Below are 22,335 nucleotides of genomic sequence, written 5' to 3'. Positions count from 1 at the left end.
AGGTTGAACCAGGGGGTCGCAGTGTTGTCTTCCTTATCCCAGGTCAGGTCCGGGCACCGGAAGCTGCACAGGAGGGAGAGAGGGAGCCCCGACTGATAGACAGATTCACACCGGATGTTCAATGCTTTAATTTCAAAATAAAACAACTTTTGGTCTCTACCCAACTATGGACTAAATTGAACTATCGAAGGTGTTGTTTCTTTGTTGTACAATTTAAACAGTAATGTGTGATATTACAAATAAAAACGATGAATAGAAACTTATTTCAACCGATGCACTAGTATAAAAAGTGGGACAAAAAAATAATAATATTGAACATATTAATAAAGTGAACATATGAGGGGAAAAGACAAGTTAAATGTTAGTTTCAGTTGCTATAAGTTGAAATAGTTTTGTTGATGGACGTTTTCATTTTAAATTAGTTTTTCTAACTTTGTCTTGAAAGGGCACAAAGGGGGCTGCTAGAATCAAATTAAAATAAAAACAAATTAAATCTAAATGTAAAGTAAAATCCAACAACGATCCAACTAAAATGTAAAAAAGTAAAGTTGTTAACGCAGAGGAAGTGAGTGTCTCTAACTTTTATTGTGAAGGCGGTGTGCAGGCGCTCGACGCGGGTGTAAAATGTCTCAGTGGGAGGAAACTGTGGAACATCGCGGAGCCGGAGGAGCGAGAGCAGCGACCAACACTCATCTGACCCGCTGCTCTGCGGCTCTGGACGCGGCCACACGGCGACTACACGGAGCGGGTTGTGGTGAACCACCGCGGGGCTGAACTCACACTCAACCTCCGCCCGGCGCGACACTTGGAAGTTTAAACTTCGCCTCAAACTTTTCGGCTTTCCCACTCCTCGCTCCCGGGGACTCGTTAAGTCGCCCGAGAGGTCGGCCTGCAAACCGCCGCGTCCGCCCCGCATGCTCCCGCCCGCTTCCCGCTTGTTGTCTCCGTAACGACCAGGTGAGCCGAGCCGTGCGGGTTAGTTCCACCCGGCGGACCTGCGCAGGTAACGGGTGTTCGCTTACCTGCACACGGTGACCCACCGGATCTCCTCCACCACCACCACCGCTCTACCTCCAGCCGCAGCCGCAGCCGGAGAGCGCAGCACCGGGGAGCAGCGCAGCACCGGGACGCTCATGGATCTAGCAGGAGGGAGCGAGAGCCGGCGGAGGGAAGGCGGCAGGAACCCCGCGGCGCCTCGCAGGAGAAAACCACCGGTGGATCCGATGTTCGCCGCTGTTTTCATCTGCCTCCAAGGTTGGTGACAAACTACCGCACTCCGCTCCCACACATCACACTCACACACACACACACACACACATTGGCGCTTGTTTCTGTTTGTGTGATGCGTTTTAAACTAGACAAAAAAAGCCGCTTTAAAACAACAGACAGACCCGACATTGACCTCCACGGTTTTCCAAAGGGCTGTGGTGAAGTTGTAGTCGGTGGCCGCCTGATGCGAGAGAGCAGCGGCTCGAACACCCGAGCCAAAGTTGGGTCTTGTTACAGCTCCACATCAAAATCGTAAAGTTCACACTTTAGGGATTTAAAGTACATTTTGTTTCGGGGTCAATGGAGGAAGGGGGGGTGCTCCCCAACTCCCCATCCACACCTCCCCCTCCCCCATTAGCCCCAGTTGGTGGTGGTGGTGGTGGTGGTGGGGAGGGAGGGGGGGTGTAACAACAACAACTGCATGTTTGAGGGGGTCTGTCCTCAAAATGGCAGATTATTTCAACCCTAACGTTGAATGAAGTTTCACCGGAAAAAGGGGAGAATCGAAGGCCTCGATATCAAAGGAGCATCCACAGCCCGGCACTGTTTTACACTGTACTAACAACACGCGTGTTTGCGTGTTCCTCCACTTAAACATGTGATGAGGAGCAGAGGGATGGCAGCTCTCCATCTATCTCCGATGGCAGCCATTGCTCTGTCATTATCATGCATTCCCAGGGGAATCCACTCCCCATCCCCACACAACACATTGGATACGCCATTTCTGATTATCATATTCATAACTCTGTCTGCACGTCTGAGCTGCCTCCCCGAGCCCCTGCTTTGTGCGCCCTCCTGGGTACCATTCATGTGCACGGAACGGAGAGCTGGGCTGTGCCTCTGCCTGCACTGTTGTTGCCCAGAAGGAGAAAAAAAAGCAATAGACAAATGAAGATGACGCGATGCTGCCCCCCCCCCCTTACAATGTCAAGGCCTCCCTAAAGTTCATAACCCCAGCTGCAGGGTGAGAGGAGAAGCCAGGGAGAAGACATGGTTCCCTAGTTTTTGTGCAAGGAATGCTGCTATCCTGCCAAGGATCGGGCTCATTAACTCACCGCTCATCATGTCAAAACTCACTCACTTTTATCTGATCTCCGCATGTGGACTGAGACGCAGGCGAGCGCAGATTGTGTTTGCCTGCGCCTTCAACACGGCCATGACAGTCAAAGTGGCTGAAGAATTCCTTTAAGTTGAAGTGTGTCTGCTGCCCCCCCCTCCACCTCCAGTCTCCTCATGGTGCCCACTTAGGGATGAATGTGTCCTCTGTGTGCAGGCGGCAGGGGAGACGCAGGCTGCTGTGGGTTTGTGTTTATTGGATGCATGAATCGAGGCCAGCCGGGTTATCACAGCAGCTTCACGTTTTAGGCGGCTTTCGAAATGTCCTCTATATGCATTTTGAAATATGTGAAAGCACTGCAAAGGCCAGAAATGGCAGCGAATGAGGCCCAGTTTTTATTGTGGCTTTGTACCCACATGAAGCTGTCCGCACCAAACATGCCATGTTTCTGGAGGGGTTTTCTCATCTGCATGATCCGGGCGCTGTGGTGACATATTTACCCAGATTTTTTTATTTTTAGTTTACAGCAATCACTTTGTTTTTCTCACCCACTCTTCACATGTCTGGATCTGGTTTCTATTTGTATCTCACCAGCAGCGAGCTATGAAGCAGCTCTCTGATCACATGGAAACCACGTATGGCGTTGATGTCCATAATTTTAATGCAGCATCTCTCTCATCCGCCCACTCATAGATCCCACCCCTTCCTCATTCATTTCCCCATCTTCTTCATCAAGGACGATTCCTGATTCCAGGAGTATTTATGTAAAGAAATATTATTTTGTGGAGGTACTCGGATAGACGTAAAAATGTTAAACACACTCACTCACACTTGCCTCTTCCCAGACTCTTTAATCCTTCATCATGCAGCTGAAGATCTGCATTTCACGACCCCTTGTGCGTGAAGATTTGGGATTTCTTTTGCAAAAGAAGAAATAATCCCCCCCCCCGTGATGATTCAAAGATGTGTAGTCAAATTTCTTCCCCAGTAAATCCAGACTCAAATGACCTCAGGAATCGTCTCTCTGTCTTCATCCAACAAAGGAAACTGTAGTATTGGATATGGTAACAGATATGTTCTTCTATCAACAAATGGAAGGTATTATATGCCCAGAAGTAGGTGTGCTGGTTCCGCTTGCTTCTATTAGGAGATCCATGAAGCTAATCTGTAGCATTTGTTCCGTATCAGCTCGGGATCTTGAGTGCGGCTCTAAACAGAAACCATCAGAGCTTTTTTGCAGGATGTTTTGTCGGCATGCCCACCTGCCGCTGCTTTATTTTAAAATCCATATGCTCGGCTCCTATTAACCCCGCTGTGCCTGCAGGCTGTTTGGATGCTCCATGGTTCAGATTCTCTGAATTATTGGATTCAGAGGAGAGGAAACAATAAAGGAATAAACTGATTCTGTTATTGTCAGGCTCATGTAGTGTTTTACGGTCCTGTGTTGGACAATAATCTTTGAAATAAAAAAGCATCATTGGTATATATTTTAAATATGTCTGATATATATCTGAGTGGATTAGAATACAGAGCACAGCTTCAGATTGGTATCTTTCACGCATGGCTATTGAGGCAGTAAACCACTTTAAGTTATTCATACATTCAACAGTATCATATGACAAGACAATTTAAAACATTATCAAAAATCCTCATAAAGTAACTTATTGTTTTCTGATCTGGTCCTTTTTGTCTGTTTTTTTTCATCCCCTCGACCAATTGATTCTGACATCTTGTCTTGTTTATTTCCCTGAAGTGCTGCAGGGTTCATGTATCATATGAACATCTTTACGTCCCAGTCCAATTGCACTTTGTCAATCTAATATTAGCTTTTTAAGGCTTTGATTAGTATCCATTTCTCTGCTGATTATTTTCTAAATCAGCCAGTTAATTGTTGGGTCTATAAAAAGCCAACACTGAAAATTGCCCATTACATATATAATATTTACTACTTTACTAGCATCTCTTTGAGAACATGGGAGAAAACTTTCAACATTTTTACTTTAAAAAAATACTTTGAATATAATATTGAAATTGCATATTAATTTTCTTTTGATGGTTTAATCGCCTCGTCATTGCAGGTCGAGGTGTGATCCTATTATGTTGGTAGGTTATGAGTGTCTGTTGTCTCAATGAAATGTTTAGGGAAACTAAATTGAACGAATCAAATTTATTTTACAAAGTGGTTTTACATTATCAATTTATTATTTACATATGTGTTAAAGATGTGGTAATGTACCTCAAAACAATGGAGCATTGCTTTAAACAGTTTGATTAATCTTTATGTTAAATAAGCAATATGTATATGTGTATATGTATATGTGTGTATATATATGTATATGTGTATATATATATATGTATATGTGTATATGTATATATATGTGTATATGTATATATATGTGTATGTATATGTATGTATGTATATATGTATGTATGTATGTATATATGTATGTATATATATATGTATATATATATATGTATGTATGATATATATGTATGTATATATATGTATGTATATATGTATATATGTATATATATATGTATGTATATATATATATATATATGTATGTATATATATATATATGTATATATATATATATGTATGTATATATATATGTATGTATATATGTATGTTGTGTGTATATATGTATATATGTATATATATGTATATATATGTATGTATATGTGTGTGTGTGTGTGTGTGTGTGTACAGATGAAACTGTACTGACAACATTGTTACTTCGTAAATTCCAACATGTCCTTTATTTTTTCCTCATTATTTATTGAGTCAGTAATAAGCGATGTGAGCAGAATAACCAGCTGGACCAGTTTACAGATTGAGCTTTCATCTCACCAGATACTGTTTCTGAAAAACATCATGATTAATATCTTGATGTTGATCCATTCCTGATTTGTTCTGTTATAACGGATTAGCTTACATCATACAGTTTTGGTTAGTTTTTGTCTTTTGCTGTATGAACACTCGTATCTGTAGCTCTGTAGAAGACAATAGTGTTGTGCTGTAACTCTGGAGGCTGTTATATGAGGCAGAGATGTCGGTTATTATAATTAACCCGGGCAGGTTCAAGGACAGCTAAAGCTAGCTGTGCTCAAAGAGCTGAGCGTGACAACAAAACAAAGCACTGAGCTGAAAAGAGGCTGATAAATGGAGCAAAATAAGAAGATCTGGTTCTCTGTTTGTTTGTTCACATAGGAAAGTTGGACTGGTAGCACAGGTTGTGAGACTGGGGGAGGATTTCTCAAGGTCTCCCATGGCTCTTGTTTCTGATCATTTATCAGACAATGTTTACTCAGGTTTTAGGCGAAGCCTTTTGAACTTGAGAGTCATCTTTCTCAGCCGGTTGGTATGTGCCGTTTGCTGCCGCTCCATTAAACAGGGCTCTACTCCCATGGGAGGATCTTCTTGCATTCTCTCAGAAATTGCAATCATGGCCGAGCGGCATCTTAGATTTGGGGTTCCCGTAGTTTCTAATGATGCACCCCCATCCTCTCGGTTCACTGACCTCCAGCAAGTGTGCAACTTTTAAAAGATTTTGCTGGAGGAAAGGAGACTAAGTGCACGGTCACACATACGCGAATGTGATGCAAATATTGCGGGTCCAAGTTGAACTCCACGCAAAGCCACGCTGTGATTTGCCTCGCCACAGGAAGCAAATGTCCTAATGTCTTCGCTCTCACATATTGGAAGTGAGCGGAAAGTGAAGATTTGCAATTGAAATATTTGCATTTGTGTGACCGGGCCCTACGGAGGAGCCGGAAGTGAAGATTGCAAATGTGCCTAAATTGGAAACCAACATTTTCACAATGGTCACAATACTATAATGTTTGACTGTGGCAAATAGTTTTAAGATTGCGTCCACAACCGTTTCCACAGGACATGCAGCAGGCGAGAGGGAATAAAGGTTAAATGGACAGGAAATTAAAAAAAAAAAGCATTCTCCCTCTTGTCTTTCTCTAATTGTCCTCACTGGACTTTTTCTCATGACTGAAATAAATATGGTGAGTCACAGGGAAAATACTTAATTCACTTAGCCGTGTCTTATTTTTAGTTTCTTTCCAGTGTGTCTAAAAATGTGTTGATTAGGATCGTTTTCGAAGGTATGGATCCGTGGTTGCCAAAAACATCTCTCCCCTCACCCCGGGGGAGAGATTTATGAAGGAGAGAAGGATATGACAGCTTATAAGATTTTCTGTCGGTTAATATTTTCCAAGCCCTGACATTAAATACTTGGTGTGTGACTGTACAAGGCGTACCTGCTGATTTGTGCAGGAAGACTGAATTTCCCCGATGAAATAACCACAGTTCACAGTAAGCACTGCTCCCGTGGCCCCTGTTGGCTTCATGTGCAGCCAAATAAACAAAGGCCTGTGAGAGTGGAGCTACCCGCTTTAGATGATGATTACTGCACCTAATGACCCATGTACTTGAGCTGCAGTGTGTGTGTGTATGTGTGTGTGTGATGGACTGCATGCGTGTTGGCTCATGTGTTGGTGGTTGTGCTTGGCTCTGCTGTTGGACCCTGTGGTTGTGATTGAAGTCAGTCCTTGTAGATCTCCGTCTCTCTTTCCTGTCCTAGTTGGTGTGTTGGGCCTCGTGGTTGCCAGTCTGGAAGGATCTCTGTTGTTTATTGATTTGGTGCCTGCCTGCACAGCTCTGTCTCCTGTCTGGAGGGCTGGTAGGGGGTGGGGGTGGTTAGCCTCTACCCCAACCCGCCATCGCTGCTGACTTTGTTGCCCTCATCAAAGTTATTCATTTTCATTCTGTGGCGTTTCCAATTACTTGTTGTCATGCTCCAGTGAGATACTACGCCAGAGGAGCTTCGGTCCTCAAATTATCGTCTTAGTAACGCAAAACACAAATGATCTTAACCTAAACATTTATTTTTTAGATGAATATCTTAAAACGGCTAATATTCCAAATAGTGGTAAATATTGCTGGCTAACTTGTCAATCAACATAAAGTTAATCGGCAACGATTTTCATGATCAAATAATTGTTTGTTATTTTGTAAGAAAAACAGCCAACCAGTTTCTGGTTCCTACTTCTTGAAAAGAGAGAATTTCAAACCTTCCATTGTTGCTCATGATCACACATCATCTAGACTCATGGTCCGACAAAGTACGGCATGTCTCCTTAAGGTATGAGAGGTTACAACGGATATTTCTCACTATTTTCTAACATTTTATTGACGAAACAAATGATGAATTAGCTGGGAATTGTTCAGCAGGTTAATTGATAATGAAAAATAAATTTGCTGCCCTGGTGGTGAGATTTTAGCAAGATCCATTAAAATGTCTTATTGTGTAAAACAATGTTTTCAAAGCTTGTTAATTTTCTTTAATAATAATATATTTTTTTTACTGATTATAATCTGGGCCTGGTCTTACTTCAGTGAAAGGTAATAGTGGGTAATGTTGATCAAATCTTTATTTTGCTTTTTATATAATTTCACGTAGCGATACTGACATATAATGGTGTCCATAAAATGTACATAGGCTCCAATGTAAGTTTTGTGATCCAGTAAATTTCCCCTAATGTGTAAAATATGTATATATTCAATAATAAGATGTGGAGTTGAATAACGAATAAATAAAAAAATCCTGTAACTTCAGTGTAACTATTAAACCGTCCTCAGTGATTTAAAAACCAACATAGAGTTGGAGTAGAGATAAAAGAAAGCTATAATCTAATAAATCTAATGCATAGAACTAACTTTCCTTGTTCAGTTGCCCTGATCCTTTTTTTAATGTGACATGTTTATTCTCTTATCTGACGCAGCCTCTGACATCTGCTGACCGTCTTCAACCATAACCCTGTCTCTATCTCCTGTAGCCGGATCACTTATCAGCTATTAGTGATAACCTGTGGTTTCATGTTCACTTTTAAAATGATGAATACAGATGTTTTTACTAGTTTGACACTGTGTAGATATCACCCTCTCCGACGGTTGTAAATCCAGATGACACCGCTCCTCCTGCAGGGCAGGTGTGAGGCCCTGGTGAGGGCGAATATAAAACCCCCCGTTTGGTTCCCGGCGTCAGTGCCAAAGCATGTGCGCCGTTGCCACCGCATTCAAATGCATCTGATGGAAACGTGCAAGAATGCCTAATTTGGCTTGGGCCCGTTTTTTTAAAGGGGAGGAGGGTAGAGAGGAGAAAGGCGTCTGGCATGCCGTTGCATAATCCCAACAGCCATTAACTCTTTGTGTGCCGGGACCGAATGAACTCATCATAGCAACGGGCCACAGGCAGAGTGACACCAGGCAGCTCTCAATCAGCGCCTGGCTCCTCCCAGCCACACCAGCAGATTTGAACGGGCTGAAAAGGCCACTGGTGTTCAATGAGAAGGGCCTTCGCCTCTGTTTGATCTGCAGATGAATGGGGTCAGCTGGCTACAACTGACCCCGCAGTGGGCCCAGTTGTTGTTTGGGGAGAATATATTTTCTTTGAGTAGTTTAAATGTTCTCCTATCTGTGCTGATTTACTGTATCATCCAGTTTACTTGCTCTTTGTTGTGTTTGGCGCTGCTCCTCATTATGCTGTGTTCTGTCTCTCTCTCTCTCTCGCTGTGGGTTGAAGCAGAGCTCAAAGGCCACATAAGGGCCAGATCTGTCTCCATGGCAGCATGTGCAGTGTTAACCTCCTGTTCCTGCTACCTGACTATACCTGCACAGCCGGGGTTTACAGTGTGCGATGGAAGCAGCGAGATGTATAAGTGAAGCCGGCGACTTTATCTTGGCGCACAGCGCCTGTGACTGCTTTCAGAGCTCCTTTTGAATCCTCGCTCATACATTTTGAATGTGAACCAAGTGCCACAGTGCCGCTCGTGTTCTCCCGCAGGAGCACTTTTCAGCTGTTCTCACAAAGGAAGAATTTGCAGTAGTTCTTAACAGGGTTTTCTGTGAAATTGTACCTTAAAGAAATGAACAGATCAAGGAAACACACAGAATGAATTCACGATATATTGCATTTGCTGGTTTCTTTGTTTATCTAGCAAGCAGCCATAAGAATGTGTTTGTTTAATGCGACGGAGTGCGTCTGTGCAAGCTTAAGACAGAGCCTTGTGTCATCTGTAAAAGGAAAAGCCCTCCTTGGCTTCTGCACATCTTTAAGTGGAAAAGCTTCTTCTCGCATGTACTTTTTAAAAATATCCCTAACCAGTGTTTCTCTAACCTCAATATTATTGATTTATGTTTGCTGACTAACCTCCTGTATTCTCATTTGTTGTATTTTCATTTTGCACAAAAAAATATTTTCTTTAATTGACATGGAATAGTTTCCTCTCAGCAGCTGCTCTTGACTTTGGTCTTCATCGTTTAGTGGCCTCTTTAAATTTATGCAAATAAAATATGAATAACATAGTTTAGACCTAGATTTCGTGATATGGCAGTGTTTCCCATTAACTATATAGACTGTAGCAGCCTGCCATATTTTAATTTGTCTTGCCACAGTTTCATATTTTACACTTCACATAATAACTTCTGAAACTTGGTGTTTTGCTCAGTTTATTTCCTTGTAGAGCGATTTGCCTCATGTTCACTGTCTCTGCAGGCTCACGTTGTCGTCCATAAAGATTTTACCGTCACACAGACAGTCAGACTTCCTCGTTTCATCTGCAGCTGTGTACGCACCCGCGACTGGCACTCACTGCAGTTTTCTTGCACATTAACATCTCTCTCACTTTGTGCGCCTGTCACAGAGTCTGAGTCAATTCAGTGGGAAACACAGGGTATCGCTTTGTAAATTTCTCTTTTTTATTATATTTAATGTCCCTTTTACGTCTCTAATGTCTCTAACAGTGAAGTCGGTCGTTCAGTAGATTTATTTAATGGCTACATAATCACCCTGGGAAACCTCTGCTGACCCGACGTCTGTTACGGCGTTAGTACATTAAGGCGGTTGTTCTGAATTAGTAGAACCACAGCAGAGAGGGAAGCTCATTACACGGCCCGGCGTAATTATTTTCTGTGGTTTTAATTATGTTAAACAATCTCGCCATCCTCTCCAGCTTCATCTGCTTCCCTCCGTGTTGCTGCTGCACTCGCACTATGTTTCACCCTCCGCTCGCTCCTTTTCACTTTGTTTCGTTCCAGTTTCACAAACTATGCCAACTACCGAATCCCTTTAAACCCCGTCCTCCTTTCTGCTGTCCTCTATCTGAACCTCCCCCTGTGTCTGCTTTAAGCCAGACTGCAGTGTTTTTTCTATCACTTCTGACAGTTGGATGGCACAGCAGGCAGAATAACCAAGTAGGTTCTCTGCATGAAGAGGTTTTGGTGAAACGGCACCTCTTTGCTCGGTGTTTGGGAAACAACACTGTGTATAGAGTGGCAGCTGGAATGGGGTCACATCGGTGTTCTATGCTATCTGTGAAGTTGGGTTTGTATCGAAATGCATTGTATTTCTGCCTTATACTCTGTTCTGACATGAAGGAGTCTGGTTCTTCACTCAGTATCAGGGTCGTGGATTATGTCCTCTGCCCATTTGTGACCAAAACGTCCCCAGAACATTTTTCAATCTCTATCCGCTGGGCGTCATATAGAGAGAAAAAACCTTGTCTGGTGGTTTGTGTGATGATTTGTTTTCACCAGTGCAACAAGAGGTCGCAGGTTAGTCCCGTAACATCTGCTACATGAAGGTGCTTCCTGTTTGTCCAGCATTACTCCCTCCATCCTTCCACCCTACTGTAGCTGGTATGTGGAAGGTTGATGTAATGTATGTAGCCGCTTGTGGTGTTTAATTCAATCTCAGTTTAACAGTTTATTTGATGAAAACTACTCTCTGACTGCAACATTTTTTTTTATTAAAAGAGTCTATTCTGGGTTTCCATGGAAGTTCATTAACTGACAGTCTACTGTTAAAGGATCTTCCACTGACTTGAGTGGCAAACTTGATCTTTTGTTTTTGTATTTATTGGATTTTTTCACACGGACATTAGAATAAATGATCAGCATAGGCTGAAAAACAAACAGTAAATGTACTTGGAAAGTTTTCCATCAAAAAATCACTTGTTGGAAATTATCTGAGCTGACTTGTAAGACTTGAATGCATCACCTGTATAATGTCTATGTCTGGAATCAATCCTGTTGAATACAAACTTAATTGTGCGTGAACAAGATCTGGAAAAACACTGTTCCCTATTTTACATTAGGGTGTCCCACAGTATTTATATAGTAAATGCAAATAAAATTCTAATATTGCTATGAACTATAACATAAGGCTTATGAAGCCTATTCGGCCTGCATTAATCACCTCAAAAAGGAATTACATTGCCAGTTAATTTTCTTGATTACATATTATGACTACAACATAGCAGAAAACAGTTAAAAATACTTTTCTAACCTTTCTAATTTCACACTGTCCAAGATTACATTTCAAAAATATTTTGTTTTATTCAACCAACTGTCCAACGCCCAACAGTGTTTATTTTCTTTCATGTAGGTAGAATAAAAATCATTGAATATTTCAAATTTGAGAATAAAATAAGTCTTTAAACAGTAATATGGTATATCAAAATTATTGAATGATGATTAATTTGCTGCGGATCATTGAAATGAGCAATTGTGGCAGCTTTATGTTGCAGTTTTTTTTGTATTCTGTTAACCAGTTCTTTGTTGAAGATTCAACTGAAGATATTCACAGTAGTTCAGTCTTGTACTAGTGTAATAATACCTGCCAGTGTAAATAATTCCTGGCAGGTATTATTTTACATCGTCTGTGGGTGGAATGAAAAGTTAATTCCAGACATTGTTATCAGTGTCTGCTATTACCAGCCTCCGTCAACAATATCAGTATTTGCCCTCAGAAACCCCACATTGTTCAATCCCCACAGAGGACAAACATAATACACAGCACTACAATAGGCTGCTCTGTGCAGGTGCAGCCAGCTAACACAGCCTTGTTGATTTGGGAGCACAGGACAGTGCTTCCTGTACTTATTTGCTGAGGTGACCACAGATAGAAATGCCACTGTAGTGTCTGACCACTGACAATGGTCCCTGGCTCAGAGGAAGTGCAGGCAGAGGAAGTAGATGTTTTGTTGTGGTTCTTTCCTCCTGGCGTTGCGTCAGGGGAGGATCAGGGTCCCAACAGCATCCTCTGTTCCAGGTTAGAGTTTTCACCGCTGCTTTGTGTCCTCATCCAGGTTAGGACCCAGACAGATGTCCTGTCTTTCCTCACTCTGAACTGCGTGACAGGGGGTCTCAGCTCTGTGTGTGTGGTCAGAATGGAGGGCAAAGGCTGAGGTCTCCCTGAGGGTCTGGACAACAGCCGTGGCAGGAGTAGGCTGGTGGCTGTTTGGCTGTTGACTTCCTGTGGTGCAGATGGGGGGGGCCCGCGTGCTGCCGAACACACAGGGCTTTCACTGCCTCTGGAATCTGAAGAATATGTAAACGCAGACTGACGCCCCACAGGAAAGGCTGTTTTATGTGTGCGCATGTGTTGGTGTGTGACACACATGTGGCTCATGCACCTGTGGGCACATATCTGTCTGTGTTTTTAAAGCGAGTGATTCATTTGTCCTGGTGCGTGTCATCTTTGACAAACTGTGGAGGAAACCAAACAGAAAAAACGCATCTGATGCTTCTCTCTGTCTTTTCAAAAGAATACGCTCGGCCATTATTCAAAGAGTCTTGTATTTCTGCTCATTGCGTTTTTGCACCATGACTTCACCAGGGCTCTTTCATCTCTTGGTGGATGGTTTCCAGGCAGACGTCTTACTCTGCCTTTGTGCGCGCCCTCCTGTCCTGTCATTTTGGAGGAAGCGAAGAAAAGGTTGCAGTGAAAGGTACACCCCTGCCTTCCCCTGCAACCTCTCAGGTCCATCTTAAAATGAGGTCAGATGACACACGAGCCCTGGGTTCACCTCTGGCTTCCTCCCTCTTCTTTTATATTCCTCCCTCGTGCTCTTTGAACACGTCGATGGTGGAGAGCTTTTAGCAAAAGAACCCAACTCTCTGACTCTGGAAGAGCAAACGTTGTATACTCTGCTGTCCGCTTTCAGAGAAACACCATGTTTGAACTCTATGTAGGTTGAGTGACAGTCAAATATGCCTTGCTGCATTCTTTACGTGCAGACGTCAAATGGGGAGATGTGTGCGTCAGTTGTAACTGCAATGTTTCCCTTTGCATTTTGGATATTGTTCCAATGAAATGTCACAACCATGACTCACTAACAGTAGGGTTGGGTAATGTTCCTTTTTCTGATATCGATTCTAAATTGATGCTTTTTGTTGTTGTTTCGTTCAAGCGCCTAAATGTTGCCTGAACCGATTTCTTTCAGAAAGCCCAAATGAAGGTCAATGATGAGAACTTTTTTCATTGTTGAGGCCAAGTGGAAGTTGAAATATAACACATTAACTGTAACAGTATACTTAACTTAAATATACAAATATAGATAAGTGCAAAACTCCTAACAAATTTACAGAAATAAACATAAGTAAAACATAACCCAGCTAGAATAATTCAAAAATGCTCATCCCTTTCAGTTTCCTCATCAATTGTCTCCCCACCGCCGGGGCTAGGTCCGCCCACACACTTTCAGATGTATCTTGTGCGTCACCAGGTGCTTCATCAAGTTTGTCATTCAAAGTTTGAACTTAAATCATTCCTCGCACTTCCCGGAGTCGGAAACCTTTCATGTGAAAGACAGCAACAGTCTGACTGCTTGGCTTTAGGCATTTTGTTGTCAACGTGTATTTTAGGTAGCGACTAGCTAATTGTAGGCTAATGTTACATTCTGCCAGAGCCATGTAGAGAGTGTGTTCCCACCAGTGTTAAGTGTAATGTTAACATGTCCCGTGATTTTTATGTTGTCTGTAAGCAGGAGAAGTATTTCCGTACATAGCTCAGGCAGCAAAGTGTGTCACCGAAATTGGCGCTGTAATCCGGTCCGGAACGTGTAGCAACCGGTACCCGGATTTCGGTACCAAACCCTTATTGACAGTGGTTAATATTAAACCCAAATAGGAATTTACTGCACCTTTTTTTTTTTACATTAAAAAGCTGCTATACTTTAATTCAATCTTTAAGAGCGAGTACATCACTGCATTCTGATGAAAACAGCAGTTATCCGTACAACAGGGCAGCTTAATAGAAAAAAGCAACTCTTCTGATTTCCAGCCAGTCGGGCTAAACTTGACAACTCCTCGTGGGGAAAGATGCTGGTCATGAATTAAACAGGCACATCTATTCAGAGACACCCGCACAAATGTTTCTCATCTCTTACAACAGCAAGAGTTGGATGTCCTGCAGCTTTTCCTCCACCCCTTCCCTTTTGTTTGATCTTTTTTTTTCTTTCTGGCAGTGTAACTCTTACTGAAACTCTGGCAGTTCAAAAGGCATTAAACATGAGCGAGTTCCCCCAGTGCAAGGAAACGGTGAGAGGCCGTCACAGAATATGCTGAGTGTATTATAGCCCGTACAACAGGACCGGATCCTCCCAGAGCTGTTGGCCCTTGCCCCGTGTTTCCCTCTGTAAACACCCACATTCACAAACACACGCCCGTGTTAGTTATTTTTTTAAAGAAACTTTACTTTGAAGTCGCCATTTGGGATCCTCTTGACTTGTCTGTTTTCCTGAAGTCAGTACTTTGTACCATATTTTTGGTAAGTAGTTGGTTTACTTTGGAAATATGAATATGTCTCTGAACATTTATGGGAGGACAAGTGCACTCTGGCTTTGTTTTTATGCCAAGTGAGACCCAGTTGACTTACTATGAATACCTTTAGGGTGGCAACATAATAACGCCTAAATTTCATGTTTTAATGATGTTCCTTTTAGTGGTAAGTGCCACAGGGCGTTGAGAGGCAGAGGAAGATGCAGTTGAAAACAACTTAACTTTTCGCCTAGCAGGGGTCTGTGGGGTCTTAAAAAGTCTCAAATTTAAAAGTTCAAAAAACATAAAAGAATATGTACCATTTTCTTAACTACATTTAGTTAGGTCTTATATATGTAAAAGTTAATTTAACACAACTTCTGTTGTGGCTTAAAAAGATTTTTTTTGAGAAATGTTTTGACAGCATGCAAAGTTTTGTAATGTAAATGTTGTAGTTCTTTCTCTACAATACAGATATTAGCACACTGTAATAAAACCACAAACAAGACTAACATGCAACTGACTACAAACCTCTTAGTCAGAATCTATCTCAGTGCACTGTCTGAAAGACTGGATACCTTGTATCTCTGCCTGTAGTTTGTAAAATAATGTAGTGTATCAAGGGTTATTGCCAACTCGCCTACTTCATCATACCTTCAGTTATGGGGATGTATAAGTAATTCTTGGACTTTAATATTTCTTCTTGTGAGTTATACTTGACATAAGTCTTAAATATTATACACTATGGTCTTTTGGAAGTCTTATATTTAACTGTGTCCCAAATGCAATGACAAGAAACCATAACTGACCAGTGAAAAACATAATGGTCACACGTTTACATCCATGAGCTACCTCCTCCGTTTTCATGTCACAGCTGGAAATAATGAGTGAAAGTTTTGTCCGCAAACTGTTTTTCACATAAACTTTTATTGCCATGTGCCGCTGTTGGGTTGGTTAATAAATAACGGACACAATGGTTACATGGTTAAAGGCTTCTAGAAGTGTCCTAATGAAGACCTTAATTTTGGGCGGGAGTAAGGTTCATTTTGGCAGCTGGAGAACATCAGACCATGAAGGGGAGAGTGGAGGGAGGTTAGAGGGTCAAGAGAGAAGCTGAGGTCACTGTTCCCCCAAACATCTGCTCAGGTTTCAATGCAGATGGACTCTAACAAGCATTGACCTGATTCAAAGTGAGGGAGACACACAGGTTCTAAGCCACCACAGATGGAAGTGTGAGCTCCCATGCAGAACTCCGTCAGCTTTAAAAGTGCAATGAATGGATAAAGGTCAGGGTCACAACAAGGGTCCAGTTTCTTCAGATGCTCCCTAAAGAGGTTACATTATTGACAATCGGTACTTCAAAAGACTTTTAACAGATTCACTCCAAAGGAAGGACAAAGCAACAACTCATTCCAGCTGTGTACTGATGATCAGGGTTTTGCTTTGTTCAAGGTCTACCACTTTTCATTAGACACAGGACCGCACATAGATTTCTGCAGGACCCATTTAGAAATGCATGTGTAGATGTTGGGAGAAACTCTTACATCTTTGTTTTCTGGTCTTCTAGTCCATTGGGGTCTGCTAAGGCTGACTGTACATGTTGACTGCCCGTGCTCTAGGTACAAGGTTGCAGAGAAGAAAACAAAAAAACATGAATGCTGTGCGAGGAGGTCCACTCTTACCCACATTTGTACCACCCACCTTCTGAAGGATTCTAAGGTTAACCAAACTCTTGGAAAGAAATTGCACCCACACTTGGTCATGATAAGAGGCTTCTTAATTTAATGGCAGTTGACAAACAACCTCATTGTGCATTGCTAACACCTTCTGGAATGGAATGTGTGATCAGGTACACATGCGTGGAACACCATACCAACGCGGACCTTCATTTTAAAATGAATAGAGACGTGGGCATGTATTTTTGGCTTGAACAAGCTCTCAACTCTCCGTCCTCGGTCTGCATGTGTCCCAGTTCCCCCAGACATGCAGACGTTCTCTCTCGCTCTCTGGCCCTGGAGCTCACCAACTTGATCCTGTGATCCTGATCTGATTTTCTCTGTGGGTCAGGTGATGTGAAAAGAGCCAGGGCCTGTCCTGCTATTCTCCCAGATTCATTTATTAAATATCTCTCTAAACTACGACACATCGGCCTTTGATGTTGCATCCAATCCCAGCTCCCAGGATGTGGCTGCTGGGTTTTTTGACTCTTTTTACAAGCACACATTCAAACATCGTCAGTTCTTTAACTATGAGGAGGGGAAGCTTCCACCTACCGTCACCACAATATCATCATACACGTTATTTTAGTGCATTGTGGTTACAGGATCATAAACTTTTTTTTTTACAAGACACTTCATGGGTTTGTTTGCTTGTGTTATAATTAAAATACCACTAAATATTATAGCAGCTTCAGTGTCTATTCAGTGTAACTGCGCTACTTACCCTACCTAAAGTATGGGCTCAAATTAAGGTCAGGAAGATCACAGACAGCTTTGTGAACATGCAAAATACATCTGCATGTGAAATCCATGCTTATTTAAGTATAGAGAAGATTTTTATTTGTAGAAAAAGAAGATTTGTAGATTTATATTTGTAGAGTGTGGTCTCATACTTTTGAACCCCACTATGTCTTGAGGGGGGAAAAAGCTTGGAATCTTGTGGTGTGTCTGATGTCCCTTTTTATAAGTCAGTTTTTTATGAATGAGGGCTGCTTTTAGGTGGCTAGTTCCTGAGGTCACCATGAGCTGTGTGGCGAGATGATTCCTGTAGAAGTTGTGCAGCGAACAAGTGGCTCTTGTGAAATGTGAGCCGGGGGAGAAAATAGCTGTAATTGACTCTGAGACCATATGCTTCTTATTTGGTGAAAAAATGCTATTTTGTTTTAGATCCTGTTAAATGTAGTGTTGCCAGACTACTCAGTACATGCCATAAACAATGGCCCGTTTTCAGCGTTTTTATGATGGACTAAAGCTGTACGACGAAGACCAGTTCCCATAGAAGCTTTAAGTAATTTAAAGTGAGGCTGATATTGATTTTTTTTTTTGTGGGGATTTTGATTTTGTAAATGAATCCTTTGTGGGGTTTTTTTCTTTGAGGCTCAGTTTTTTTCTTGGATGTAGCTCAGAGCATGTCTGTGTAGATGAGCTGTAGAAATGATAAATGAGTGAATCCTAACCGTTTTCATGTGACTTTCAGGCCTGCAGCAGACGCTCTTATCAGACGTACTCCTCTGTATGTTAACAATGTTATCCTCATATTAGAGGCAACAAGAACGCCTTTGACTGTTCGCCACGTCTCAGCCCTCTAAGCGATGGTACACTGCTAATAATACCATTTCCTCTTAACCTGCTTAACACACGTAGCGTCAAGCAGGTGGCTGCATGAATCTGAAATATACGTTGAGTAGTGAGGAGGTAGAGCTCAAGTGTTTCTTTTGGCCACGTTCCACCAGAACTTTGTTAATCCAAATGAAATAACAGCTCGCTCTGCAAAATAAACAGAAAAATGCTTGTATATCTATTTTCAGGCAGCTTGTAGATTTTTCACCCCCCCTAGATATTTAATGCTTGCTTTAGCTTGTGAGTTGTTGGTTGAGTGAAGCACTTTGATTTTTCAAGAAGTTTACATTTGAAATGCTACTGAGAAGAGGGGGGTTCTGGTAAAATAATATATTTGGTACTCCAGACAGCAGAATATTAAGTTACAGAGCTCTGACTTTTTTCAGCCTTAAAGCTTTAAGTGGCAGACTTGTCAGAAAGGTATTTTTCATGGATTTACAGCCGTGCGGAGAAGGTGGGTGTGCCATCAGACCTTTTGAGAGTGAAATTCAGTCGCTGGGATCAGTGGCTCTTTGTTAGTGCAAGTTAGAAAATGAGTTTTCTGACCCTCTGTCGTAAGCCACAGTCTCTGTAGTTATAAGCCTGACCCTGGGTGTCAAACAGCGTCGCGCAGAGTCGGAGCTTTATGATCAGAGGTCATGACGTGTGCTTTAACCTCAGGTCCTGAAACACTGTGGCTTCTGTATAACATGACCTCTCGCCTTCAAACAAGGCAAATCTGCTCCTTACAGGGTCATTATCTGATTATCCCCAGCGTGCAATTTCACACAGGAAACGCCGTCTTAACCGGCAGCAGCCATGTTGTGTATTTAACAAGGTTTTAAATCTTGGCAAATTGTCACTTTTCTCTAAACAGTGTGTGCTGCTGTCCATTGTCTGGTTACTTGGACAAAAGCAGCACTGTGGCAGTGTTGATATCTCTCAGGATGTAAATTCTCGTGTTCATTGTGCTGAGCAGAAAATACAGTTTATTCACACTTTAGTAAATTAACACTGTGCCGATGCATCGCTATCGCCGTCTGCCCGACCCTCTCTTTCTGTTTGTGTGAAACTCAAACAAAGCCCACGTCACCTTGCATACCTTCACACAGTGTAATTGATTTTTTTTGTCTGCACTGTCAACAAAATGCATCATTCTCTGGGGAAAACGGACAGACTCGAGGTGATTTAGGTGGCATCTACTCATTGTGCGATCACGCAAAGAAACTGTAAAGCTTCGACAGGCTCGATCCCTGACAGTCTCTCCCTATCAACAGGCAACTTTAGCGCGCGGCCTCTCAGCGCAGAGGTGTGAGACGGGGAGCAGGCAGAAAAACAGGTTCCTGGTGATAAATAGCAGGCCCGGTTTGGAGAGTGTCTCCTTTCTGACAGAGGATCGGGCTTTGTCTTGAAATGTGAGATGCCTCTCCTGCAGCCACTGCCAGCTTCTCAGGGGCTCTGACTTTTAACAGGGCAGAAAGAGAGGGGTGGAGGGAAGAAAGAAAGATTTATGTTACAGGGGGGATGCCTCGAGGTAACATGGAGGGATAAAAAGATTTGAGTCGCTGTTGCTGTCTGTTAAAGGGTATTACCATTCAATTAGGGCTTTGGTCAAGGATATTCCAATGACTGTACATTTCGGCACGAAGAGCTGCCTCCTGGCCCTTTGAGACACAACGCAATTGGTGCTGTGCTCGCCGACAGTTCGCCCCACACACTGGGTATTAGGCACAGTATACGCTTGAACGTTGCTGCGCGTGCACTTTGCTTGACGCTGCAACAAACCGTCATGGTGCACCACAAGCCTTCAGAACGCATCTGTGCCGTTGTTTTAGCTCCATACCAGTGTCCAGTGCTCACAATTCAGATAACATCAAGAAGCAATACCACAAAATATACACATTTAACTTTTATAGAGCATTTATAGCCCCTCAGGTTTTATCTCTTAATTCATTTTAGTGTAATTTTTAGGGCGCCATCTATAGTGTTGTCTCTGTGAAAGTCACGGCTCAATGATTGCCTGACGCCAACTCTGAGCTCTGACGTGGACGTTTCTGAATGTAGAGATGATATACTTATTTTCAGCTCATATTTAAACTGTTGAATCGATCACTGTCACAGATAAAACAACTGCTGAGCTGGAAATGAGCAGTTTTCACTTGGAATTTATTGCTTTTCTTCCCTCTGTTGTGAAATATGGAAGTTTTTCTGTACGGTGAAAGTCCCCTTTAAATATGCTTGACTAATCGAAAGACGAGACAGATTAAAGGGCTGGAAAGATTCCCCCCCCTTTTTTTCTTTCAAACAGTTAATGTATGTTATGAGAAAGTGGGGATTCCAGAGCCTCATATTTCAATCTAGAATTGTACTTTTTCCCCCTTTAAACTTAAGTGGCCCATTAGAGGTGGCAGACGGGATATTGTGAAGCTAACATTTATGATTAGATCTCTCTGCTGTAGGCCTTTCCGTATTCCTGTTTTAATGGTTTGTGCAACCAGGGAGACGCTCCTGCGTGTTCTGCGATCTGGGTTTAGCTCGACCCTGTTTTACCTCATCTCCTCCTGTGCCTTGCTCCTGGTGTCCTCAGGTGTGGTATGAATTGGCGTTTATCTCTGTGTTTGTTTGTAGGTGACGCTTGTTATTCCAGGTGGTAAATTGAAATGGGGAATTGCCCACAGCAGGAGCCTGGACACCCAGCGTTCCTCTTCACGGGTCACAGATCTCACTCTAGTGCATCTATCTGGCACAGGTACAGTCCCTGCTGTGACCACAGCTGTAGTTTTTACCACAACACCTCCTTCCAAATTGAAGAAAACACTTGCATATACACAGAGGAGAGTAAAGCAGGGTGTTCCAGATCTTGTTTCCATTTTAAAAAGCCTGCAGGATGTGCAGTGTATGTCAGGTAATGAATTCAGACCATCTTATCTGCACTGAGTGTGTGTGTGATGGATGTGGATGACCGGTGAGGAGAGTGTTTAGGCTCATTACCGTCGGTCTCAGTGTCAAAGTGCTTGGGCTCGTCTGCCTTTACTGTTCCCTGCATACACATGCATACGAAGTACAGTGGTTTTTTTGTTTCACTGTGGCCCTGGATGTGCTAAATACACACAGATAGGTGTCGTCAGCTCATTCTTTGGAAATGCGAATCAGCTCAGCGAGGGGGAGTGTGACTCAAAAGGATTCAAAGTGTTTCATTGAAATGTGTTTTCCCGAAAACCTTGACTGCATTTTTGTTTGTCTTGGTTAAAAGCACTTAAAATGTTTACCACTACATGTCATCTAAACATTGGCAGAATGAAACACTTAACCTGTGGCGGATATCTGGGAGAGTTGCGGGTGATTCAGACAATGTTTGTGCAGCTTTCCTGCCGGTGGGAGCGTGGTTTCCCAGGCTTGTTAATATCAGCACTGAGGGCAGAAGAATACACACTGTGAGCTCTCAGTCTCAGAAAACTTTGATCAGTCAACGAGACCAACGGCGAGTCAGCAAGAGTCCTTGAACGCCACAGTGGACCGGGCCTGTTAGCTGATAAATTTCATGGGGAGCAACAGAAAGGGATTTCACAGTGCAAAACACCAATGTGGTGAAGGATTGTCAGTGCAGGATGACTGCATTATGAAATAACATGTATGAAAGTATGAGTCAATCTTATTATTGGGTTTAGCCATGCATGCAAATGCATTATCGTCCACTTAACGAAGTAGAAACATTACTAATTGATGCTTAAACCATGACACACTGACTTGTGGAAAGAAATCCCTGATAACTATTTGGATGATTGATGAGATATGAAGATATTTATTCAAGAAATAAGCTTGTTCTCTTTAACAAATATAAAGATTTTATGCATCTCTTGTTTGTCGATGATGGGATGGGATTTTTGAGGTTTGAGATTACTTTGTATATGAATCCATAATGAGTGTTAAGTGGCAGCTAGTGTGTGTGTGTGATGGCTAGTCTACAGCTCCACAAAGCTGCACTGACTCACAGCAAAACATTGAGTGAATTGATAACATCCTTAGAATGACTGTGCTAACGTGACGTTCAGTAGATATCATGTAAACCATGTGCACCA

At 42.4% G+C, this 22,335-nt stretch overlaps 1 protein-coding gene across 2 annotated transcripts in view; it reads left to right on the top strand.

Moving 5' to 3' along the window:
* Positions 1-628: 628 nt before the first annotated feature.
* Positions 629-22,335, top strand: part of ptk7b (protein tyrosine kinase 7b) — a 79,293-nt gene continuing 57,586 nt past the window's right edge. For both annotated transcript variants that reach the window (XM_035173353.2, XM_035173352.2), the window contains exon 1: positions 629-1,254. In XM_035173353.2, coding sequence (XP_035029244.1) covers positions 1,134-1,254 — 121 coding nt within the window. In that variant the 5' untranslated portion in view covers positions 629-1,133. The remainder of the gene's footprint in view (positions 1,255-22,335) is intronic.

The sequence above is a fragment of the Hippoglossus stenolepis genome, chromosome 12, assembly GCF_022539355.2.
Source record: "Hippoglossus stenolepis isolate QCI-W04-F060 chromosome 12, HSTE1.2, whole genome shotgun sequence".
NCBI classification, from domain to species: Eukaryota; Metazoa; Chordata; class Actinopteri; order Pleuronectiformes; family Pleuronectidae; genus Hippoglossus; species Hippoglossus stenolepis.
This window is presented reverse-complemented; position numbering and strand designations above follow the sequence as displayed.